At 41.8% G+C, this 10,734-nt stretch overlaps 1 protein-coding gene across 1 annotated transcript in view; it reads left to right on the top strand.

The window, feature by feature from the left end:
- Positions 1-1,645: 1,645 nt before the first annotated feature.
- The window catches only part of ELAVL4 (ELAV like RNA binding protein 4), a 142,995-nt gene continuing 133,906 nt past the window's right edge, over positions 1,646-10,734 (top strand). The window contains exon 1 of the mRNA XM_058717432.1: positions 1,646-1,774. Within this exon, the coding sequence (XP_058573415.1) occupies positions 1,757-1,774 (18 nt within the window). The 5' untranslated portion in view covers positions 1,646-1,756. The remainder of the gene's footprint in view (positions 1,775-10,734) is intronic.

Here is a 10,734-nt window from a genome sequence, read left to right as displayed (position 1 = left end):
GAGAGAGGGAGACAGAGGATCTGAAGTGGGTTCTGCACTGACAGCAGTGAGCCCGATGCAGGGCTTGAATTCACAAACTGTGAGATCATGACTTGAACCCAAGTTGGATGCTTAACCGACTGACCCACCCAGGTGTCCCCCAAGTCCTTTTATTACCTAGGCCTCCTCTTTAGTTTATTTGAAGGTCTCAATGAATCAAGCCCTAAAACAAGAAAAAATTTGGGAATCCTGAGCATTACAAAGTAATTACTAAGTAACTTAGCAGTTTACTTAGTAATTCATATTCATACCTGTATTTCTTGTATTTTGAATCAAGGTAGATTTTCTGTAGGCAATAATGGATGTTCTCTACAACCCTATGGTCTTTGAGCTTCTGAATTCAGAACATGGAAGTTTTATAAAGATCAGGAGAGCCAAAGAAGCCACTTGCCCTATTTTTTTTTCACCTACCCATTTTTATTTTTATGTATTTATTTTTTTTAATGTTTATTTATTTATTTTGAGAGAGAGAGAGACTATGCAAGGGATGGGCAGGGAGAGGGAGAGAGAAAATCCCAAGCAGGCTCTGCACTGTTAGTGCAGAGCCCTATGTGGGTGGGGTTCAATCTTGCAATGGGTGAGATCATGACCTAAGCCAAAATCAAGACTCACTCACTTAACCGAATGAGCCCACCCCAGGAGTCCCTGACCTACCTTTTTCTTTTATGTTTAGTTTATTACTTATGTTCGAGAGAGAGACAGAGTGTGAGTGGGGGAGGAGCAGAGGGTGAGGGAGACACAGAATCTGAAGCAGGCTCCAGGCTCTGAGTTGTCAGCACAGAGCCTGAAGAGGGGTTTGAATTCATGAACCATGAGATCATGACCTGAGCCCAAGTCGGAAGCTCAACCGACTAAGCCATCCAGGTGCCCCCCACCCACATTTTTAATTATCATCACATTACCCAGCATGGAACTAACTTTGTATATTATTCAAACCTCTGGCGTGGTTTAGCAGGCCAGGCAGTAAAACTGAAGGGCTCTCCCAAATCAGGCCAACAAACAGTTTAACCTTAAATTATCATTAACACATTTATTTTAAATTATAGAGCACAAAAGTGTTGGCCATTTTGCTTGGGGTTTAGTGATGTCATTCATTGTCTCCATTTCTCACTTCTCTTTGGACATAACTTGGACAGGAGTCAACTAGCTAAACATGGCTTGAGGGACCAACTTAAAGCGCCCACACTGCCTGCCGGAGACAGGCCATTTTCCTAGTGTGTCTTCCCACAAAGGGTAAGATTTATCTTAAGGATTCCAAAGTGGGCAAGTTTGTAAACGCTCAAGGCTCAGCACAGCGTTTTGCCAATAACATTGGCCCAAATGGTGTTGGTAGACATGAACGACAAAGCAGCTACCACGCTTAAAATTTAAGAACAGGCAGCAGTATTGGAGGAAAGGGAGAAGTTTTATTCATTCACCTTTTCCAGCATAGATTCCAGGCCAAGCGCCAGGACCACAAAGGGAGCCTGCCTCACAGGGGCCAGTCCTCCGTCTCTCGCGCGGGGCGCCCCCTGGAGGCGACGGTGGGGGTGGCGGCAGCGACGGCGGCGGGGGTGGCGAAGCGGCCGCGCCGCGCTGGGCGGGCGAGCGAGCGAGCTAGCGAGCGCTGTGCGACTCAGCGGACGTACCCCCGCGCGCCGCGCGCCGCGCCCCGCGCCCAGCTCGCCGTGTCGCGCCCAGCAGCTGCCGCCTCCTGCCGGACCGCACCGCCAGGAAGATGCGCCTCAAGAATCAGGTAGCCGCGCCTCTGATCGGCCCGCGCCCCCGACGCCCCGCCCACCCGCTGTCATGGGAGCTGGCGGCCACGCGGCCACGTGGCCGGGACTCGGCTGCCCCCGGCGCCCAGTCCGGCCACCCCGATTCCCACGGAGGGAGTGGGAGCCCTTGCAGTTGGGAATCGCGCCGCGCGCCTTTGGTCGGAGGACTCCTGGAGACCCCTCCCTCGCCCATCTGGCAGCTCTGTTCCCTCTGGGCTCCGGGTCACTCCCCCGCTGGCCTCCCGAGACTCCCCTGGCCTCTGGGGAGACAACCGAAAGTTGGGTGGGCGCGCGCCTTCTCTCCCGCAACTGCGGGCAGTGCCCTCGCGGAGAAGCCGCCGCCCTGCGCCACTCCCCTCTGCGCCTTTCGAGAGCTGTCCTCGGAGTGGTTTTGCTGAACTAGCTGGTGGCGCCAAAAAGTCCGGGCGGCTTCGAGCGAGCAAGGCCCCAGGGTGCTGGGCGAGCGGGCATGGATCCTCCGGGGGCCTGTCTCTCTGTGTGACTCCCGTTAATTGTTGAGAAGCTGCACTCTCCAATGGTTTCCCCCCATTACTGGCAGCTGTGGACCTGGGTTTGGGATATTTCTGGATGAGATTGAGAGGGCGCTTCTGTTGCACTAAGCACTGCTCTCGTTTAGCGGAGGAAAAAGAAGGCTCAGGTGTTGGCTAGGGGCTATCAGTGTTTTCTGATTGTTGTTTTCTCTTTGGGCTGGGGGTTGTCAAACGTTGGGGATTCAGTAAACACACGTCCTGAAGTCTTTAATTTACGGGAGACGAATTCGTTTCTAAAAGGAAGAGAACCTCCCCTCCCCCAACATATCTTAAGGGATTTAGGTGACTACAGGGAAACCAAGGGTAAGGGCTTCTAGGAAACACCTCCAGGTTTGGGGAAAAGTGAGTCTTACTGATTCCCAAGGTGTTAGCTGGTATCGTTCAACGGTGGTAATTCTCATAAAATCTTCCTCTTGGGGATTCAAATACTGCCTCCATAACGCAGTTTGTCAAGAGCCTTGTGGGATCCTGAAAGCCTATCTGTGCCCCTTACCTAACTGCTTTATTTTATTTTATTTTTTAAAATGTTTATTTATTTTTTGAGAGAGAGAGAGAAGCCCAAGCAGGCTTAGCTCTGTCAGTGCAGAGCCTGGGGCGGGGGGGCGGGGGGGGGGGGGGAGGGGGGCTCTGTCCCCTGAACCTCAAGATCATGACTTCAGCCAAAATCAAGAGTCTCATCAAGATGCTCATTGGACTGAGCCACCCAGGCACCCCTAGCTGCTTTATTTTAGTAGTACCCCTTAAAGAGGCTGCCTCCCTTTCTGTCTTGCATTTGTGTCTAGTTTTTTATATTTTATAACACTTGCAAATTGACACTGAATAAGTTTTAACCTCAGTCATTTCAGAATAAGTTTGATGTTTTAAAGTTTTGAATGGAACTTCATTCATGAGGGAAGTAGTCTGTGTGAAGTGTTTTGTAAATGTGAGTGGGTAGAATTTTAAACTGAATAAAATTAGTGTAATGAAGAATCAAAAGGTTCAATCCAGATGTTTGCCTCCACAAATCCATAAAAAATGACAGTGCAGTGCTGCACACTGCCTTTCCTTGTGGTCCTTGGGTAAAGTGGGCTGTGGCACTGTGGTTGACTAAGAACAAGTGGATGGTTGGGTTCCTTCCATTCATTTTCTAAACCACTAACCATTCTTTGGGACTGATGGAGTTGTGACCCACCCACCTATATAGAGGATTTTCCCCCTCTCCCAACTACTTTAGAAATATGTGAGGGATTTACAAGCAGGTTTTCAGTTAAAGAATTTGCAAGTAATCCTCTTTAGTTATCATTAGTATAAGACACTGAAGCCTTTGCTTGCTTGTTAAGATGAGGTACTTGGATGTGGTGAGGCTGTGATGTAGAGCTGGTGGCCTCACTAATTCCACTATGTAGTGTGCGTTTTGAATTAACAGAGAACACCTTAGCATTTGTGTAGAGGCAATATAGTTTAACATAAGGGATTCTAACTCAGATGTTCTTGGTTCAGGTCTCATCTCACCACTCAGTAGTTATCTGACCTTGCATAATTAATTTATTGGTCCTACCATCCCTCCCTTTTTATTCCCAGTAGATCAAAGGGGATAATACCAACCTTCAACAGGGAATTAAATAGAATACTATATAAGTACTGTGCCTGGCATTAGGCACTCAGCAAATACTCCTATTGTTCACTATCATTAAGCAATAGCTATTACCATCACTATTATTATATCTACTTAAAAATACCTACCTACCTATGGTTGGATAGAGAGGTTGACTGCAAAGGGCAGGAGGGAACTGTCTGGGGTGATTAAAATATCCTATATCTTGATTGGGGTGTTGATTAGAAGGGTGTATCCATTTGTCAAAACTCATCAAAACTGAACCCTTAAGATCTGTGCATTTGGTTGTATGTGCATTACATCTCAATAAAGTTAATTAAGAAAATTAATCTCCCAATATGTTAAGTATATATCTTTATGGAGGTGGTAGCTGACATACCAACCTAATTCTGCTTAATCTAGTGATTCATTTCCAGAGGCCTCTCTGCATATGAGCATATGTTCTTCATAAGTTTATGTTGGGTCATAGAAGGCACTCTCATTTTTCAGGTTGTTGCCAGGACTGATGGTCTATGAAGAAGAATGATTGTGTGGCTTGTGCTGAGATGCTACTTAATTTGAAACTTACATATAGCATTAGTTTTTACTAAATAGCTTTTTAAAATCAGATTAAAATGTTTTATTTGATCCAGTAGTGCTTGTTTACATAATATATCCATCAAGTAGGCACAGTTCCTGAAAGGCCAGAGTCATTTTCTATCCCTTTTCTTGCTTTCAGTAAATTCTTTGTATTGTTCATACTTAAGTGAGATACCTAACATGTTTTTAGCACAGCACCAGGCATGTAGTAAATGCTAATATATGCTAGATGTTATTATTAAAACTGATAGATTCATATTCATCTTTTTTTGGAGGTCAGAAATCAACATTATGTATATTTTAATGTCAATTCACTATAAAGATGTGAAAAACAGGTGTTTTCCTGAAGCCTCTCTCCTTGGCTAGAAGATGGTTGTCTTTTTATCTTAACATGGTCTTTTCTCTGTGTGTGTATGTGCCCTAATCACATTTTCTTATAAAAACACTACTCATATTTGAATTAGGGCTCACTCGTATGACTTCATTTTACCTTAACCACTACCTCTTTAAAGGCTTTATCTCCAAATAATCATATTCTGAGGTGATAGGTGTTTAGGACTTTAACATATTAATTCTGGGAGGTTATAGGTCAGCCCACAACACATGGTATCTAGTAAAAAGCTGTGTTGGTTCTTTCAAAATAGCTCAACAATAGAATATGAAACAAGTCAGATTTTGATTCTTGTTTTAGAACAGTTCAATTTTGATCTAAATGGTGTAGTTCCCTACTGCAGTGAGAAACCCAAACATATCCATCACATACACACACACCTTTTACATGTAAGGCCAATTACAACTGAGGCAGAGTTAGGGTCATTGTCTAAGCTGAGTATTCCATGCATGGGTCCACTAAAAATCATGTCCTTCATTGATTGGGAAAGATAGCTATACAGCAGATTCCTAATCTTTCTGCCTTTTTAGCACTTTGGATAACGGAGGTAGAAGGTTTGGCTCTCTGGAAAGAAACCACTTACTCCTCTGATACCTTTATACTTAGTGCTGTCTTTTGAGCTCTTGTTTGACTTTCCAGGTATCTCTCCAACAAAATAATTATACTAATACCTTTATACATATTTTGTACATATTCAAACCATGAATTTATGGACCCAAATTTACTGCACAAACAACCTTTGTTCCTTAAATCAAAGCCTAGAGATAGTTTACTCAGAGGTACCTAAATTGCCCACTTCATGGTTTATTCCCCTTACCAGTTTGAGGTTCATCTTGGTTCTTCATGTTCACGCATCAGGATATGATATTTTATCTAAAGAAAAAAAACTAAACTTATGTTGTGCAAAAATGGCTCTCAAATGCATTCTGTGTGTTACTATCAGTTTGTGCTAATTTGCACAGCCTCTGAACAAACTGGCAAAGTGGCTAGTGTTGATGTTGCAGCTGCTGCAGTGTTCCCAGTTGCTTTAAGAATTTTTACATTTTATTTGTATAATGATAGAGTTTACAGTTATCCACAGCATGTTAATTACAGGCACTTATTATCTTTTATAGTACCAGCTTTATTCTTTATCTTACATTTCTTTTAATAGAAATGTTGCAGGTTTTATATTTAATTATAATGGGGATTAATCATCACTTATATCAGTTTTTACCTACAAGCAAAAACTTGGAACAAATCATAGTTGAGGTGAGGCTATTAGGTTTAAAATGCAATGCCAACAAAACTTTCTTTTTTTGACTTTAAAATTTTCCATTAAGAAAAAAATTGCTAATATCACTGAGCCTCATTTCACATGACTGATCGGATAATTAACTGACTCATCCATTCGGTGAATGTTTGTTGAGTGTCCAGTATGGGCAAGGCTCAGTTGTAGGTGCTTGGGATAATGCAGTGAACAAAATTCAAATATCCCTGTCAATAAGGGTGCAAGGGGAGATAGACATTAAAAGTAGCCATAATAAGCAAGTACATTATATAGCATGTTAGAAGGTTGTAAGTGCTCTGGGCTTGGAGGAAGTACAATAGGATAAAGGAGATGAGGAGCTTGGGTGGGGGATTGCAGTCTTGAATAGAGCAGGCCTTATTGAGAAGGTATTATCTGAACAAACTTGATGGCAGTAAAGAAGTTAGCCATATGTCTCCCTGGAGAATAAGCAGAGGGAACAGCCAGAGGAGAGGCCCTAAGGCAGGAGTGTACCTAGAAGGCTTCAAGGAACAGCAAGAAAGTCACTCTAGGCTAGAGAGGAGTGAACAAGAAGGAAAAAAAGATTATAAATTGGATTATAATGTTTGTATGCTGAATAAATTTTGTCATGGTTCATCATACACTGCTAAGTAGATAGATGTTTAACCTATATACTACGCACATTGTAGGGGCTCTGCAAATGCTTCCTGAATGTTTCTTTAACAAATGTATTGGTGCTTTTAAGAACTGGTTCTGAACCACAATAAAAAATGGAATCACTTCTAGAATTGTTGCTGATTCTGGCGCCAGCAAAAGTTAGAATTGGAGCTGGGAAAGGGGAAGGGCAGGAAACTAACATGGAGATGCTGATGTGCAGATGACTGAGTCTTGCCTTACTGTTGTCACACTGACCTCACTAGGGAATCAGTTTTTCACTTTGACTTAAACATTTGGTACTGAAAAATTCCTTTTCAATTTGGTTTGTGTCCTCATGACTTAAATTTTTAAGCAGAAAGTAAAAATTCCAGTGTAGGGGATACTTTTGATTGGAAAGCTTGAGATGTGTCAACCTCAGGATTCCCACACCATAGCATTTTCTTGTTTACTTCTTATTGGATGGATCCCATAATTATCATATTTGTTTACTTTATTTACAGTTTATGAAGAATTTTTTTACATATTTGTCCCTCACAACATATCTATGTGAAGGTGGGGAGCCATTATTACATTTTTGGACTGAGTGTCTTCCATTTGCTCTCTAGATCTATTCTCTACCCTTTTCCCCATCCTTTCTCTGGCTTTGGAGGCTGCCTTTCATAGATTGCATCAGTGAGGTCCATTGTCCTTTTGCTTTGGGAAGGATTCAGCCAGTGGTGTACTAGCAGGATATCTGAGGGCAGAAAGAAATTCAGTTCCATGCTAGGCTATTGGTTAATAGTAGTGTGTGAAGGCCACAACCCCTACCATCCTACAACTGTAGCTTTCTCTCTGGATTTTCTAAGGTCTAAGGGATGGCAAAGGGTCTCCACTTCTGCCAGCCTGGGGTGCTTCATCTCCCTTGATGAATTCTCTTCATTAAACCCTGCCTAATTTTACGCTTTGAGTGTGCCCTCCATTTCCTGTCTGGGACCCTGACTGAGGCACAGCTTTAAAGATGACAACCTAGAGAAGTTGGGTGACTTGCCAATGAGAGAAATCTGGTAAATGATGGAATAGGGACTTGAATCCTATTTTTGTGACTCAGAGGCACAATTAATTTTAAATATACCACAGAGGAATATATTCCAGCTGGTGGATACTATTGAAAAGCCTTTCTACTTTGGTCTCCGATTAAAAGTATATTATATGGGATATTATTTATTGGTATTTCCTTAAATGTGGAAAGGCTTTTGTGTAAAGAATAGGGCTCTTTAGAAAGAAATATTATTCACTTTCTTGCCCCCAGACAAAATCCTTAACATATCATATCTTCATAAGAAAAGCATGGAGACAACATCAGGAAGCAATTAGACTGTTTGCTTTTGGTTATTCAGGGTGATGAAAAATAAGGACAATGTGAATAATCTGTGATTTTCCTTTTTCATCTCTCTACTGGTCTACCATGAAGTCCTCTTTACACATTGTCTTACCTTCCTGTCTCTTCCCCTCCAACTGTTCCCCAGCACCATACATTGTCTCTAAGTTGTAGATCTCAACTTAGAGATCATTTCCCTGTCCCCCACTCTCCACAGGATAAAGCCCAAGCTGTTGGTTTGTCATTCTCCATCTATCCTTACCTTTATATTTAACCTCATGCCCCTTCATTTTCTCCAATTCAAATCCTCCACTTGCTACAATATTAAATTATTTGCAGTTGACCAAACATGCTTCATATTTGCTTTTGCTTATTTGCATTTGTTGTTCTCTCTGCCTACAAAATCAACTACCCTTGCCCTGAGCCCCAGTATCTGTCAGGAGAACCACTTACCCATCAGAGTTCTGTTGGAAATCATCACATGAAACGTTGTTGCCCCTGCAGGCAGAATTGCCACACTTGAGGAAAGAAGCCAAACTTCTTGAGGACAGATATGGATTAAAAAAATTTTTTTAATGTTTATTTTTCAAAGAGAGAGAGAGAGAGAGAGAAAGCACAAACTGGGGAGGGGCAGAGAGAGAGGGAGACACAGAGCTCGACACAGGCTTGAACCCACAAACTGTGAGATCATGACCTGAACTGAAGTCAGACGCTTAACTGACTGAGCCACCCAGGCACCCCAAGGACAGAAATGGATTTTATTCATCACTCTATCTCCTGAGTTCTGGGGCCCTCTACTTAGTGGACCCTCTACTGAGTTCTGGGACCCTCTACTTAGTGGACAATCAACAAATATTTATTGAGCAAATGACTTAGTATAAGGCCCTTCAACCAAAACCTTTATAAGAAAAGTTTTGAAGTTGTTTTTACTGATTTGAATTAAAATGTCAGAAAGATGAGGTGAGGGTGGTAGCAAGGAAAAGATAAAAAGCAAAAATTCGGGGTTGTCATCAACTAGAGTTTCGAATTAGGGAGTCCATGCCATAGAGTCATGTTTTTGCTGCTAGAAGCCTGAGTAGGACTCTGTACAACTCTGGCCTCTTACTCAATGTATAGACACCTGTGGTTGACCTGTATTAGCTTGCTCTGCTGCTATTATAGAAGGGATTTTTCTTTTATTTTTTCCCCCTGAAGATGAGTTGGCCATCTTTTCCCTACATCTCTGATATTAAAGATCTTTTAGTTCTCACAGCATGAATTTCTCAACAAAGGGTCATCTGGGAAGCAGCAGTTTTGAGGATCTTACTCAGGTCATTGGAGCTAGTGTTCCTGAAAGTGCCTGGTGCATAACTGTAATAATAGAAGTCAGATCCCAAGTTTGTATTACAAGTGAGTGTTTTGTACTACAAACTCTCCCTGTCCACTCATACTATCACTTGTTGAGGGGAAAATGATACTAACTGCAATACTATACTGTAATTTGAAGTCAAATTACTATGTTGTTTGGAGACATAGGGCAGAAGAAAAAATTTTAGTATACATGGGACACTCTTACTGTGTGTTGAAATAGTATTTCTCTCTCCTCTGAAGATGTGATCTATTCTTCTCAGGTGTATATTATGCAAGGTTATAATATTTTTATAGTAAAATAATTTCAAAATACAAGTGGTATCAAACATTTTTACCAAATTAAAGTAAGTTTGAATTATTTTTTCTGATTTTTGAAATGGGAGAATCACACTCTACAAGGGAGAAGTGATCGAAGTAAACAAAAATTCAGTGATCTGTCCTCTAGTTACAAAATGTTGTCATATGGCATCACAATGGACCTGCTTTTCTGCTTTTCTAGATAAGTTCTAGATCAGTTTTTTGCTTATCTGCTTTTCTAGATAAGTTCTGTTCAGTGGGACATTCTCTGATTCATAAGACAGAAGAGACGTAATAAAGTTGCCAAACGAAATTGGGATAACCTGTACTGTAAAGACTGTCATAATAGTCTTTTTTTTTTCCTATGGAAAATTTGACATATGTGGGATGGAGTGATATTCAGCATGGATGAGGACAGGATAGGACCTATAAGAAGAAAAAGCAAACCACAAAAAATTAAGGTGAGAAATGTTTGTGAGTAGCAGTGTTATTATTACCTTATGTTTGTAGAAAATTCTGTCGCTTTTCTCTTACATTTTCTGCATAAAAAGAGTAGTATAACGGCTCTGGGGTGGCTCAGTTAGTGGAGCATCTGACTCTTGATTTCAGCTCAGGTTATGATCTCTTGGTTCATGAGATGGAGCCCCTCATTGGGTTCTACACTGACAGAGTGGAGCCTGCGTGGGATTCCCTCTCTCCTTCTCCCTCTGCCCCTCCCCTGTGTGTGCACGTGCACACACACACACACACACACACACACACACACTCTCTCTCTCTCTCTCTCTCTCTCTCTCTCTCTCTCTCAAATAAACTTTAAAAAAGAGTGGTATAAAAGGAGCATTAAAACTGAAGAACAAAAGTAAAAATGGAACTCTGAACCAATGGTAAGACTTCTGAGATAATTTCTTTATTA

The sequence above is a fragment of the Neofelis nebulosa genome, chromosome 2, assembly GCF_028018385.1.
Source record: "Neofelis nebulosa isolate mNeoNeb1 chromosome 2, mNeoNeb1.pri, whole genome shotgun sequence".
Lineage (NCBI taxonomy): Eukaryota > Metazoa > Chordata > Mammalia > Carnivora > Felidae > Neofelis > Neofelis nebulosa.
The sequence above is the reverse complement of the archived record's forward strand: the minus strand, read 5'-3'. Positions and strand labels throughout refer to the sequence as shown.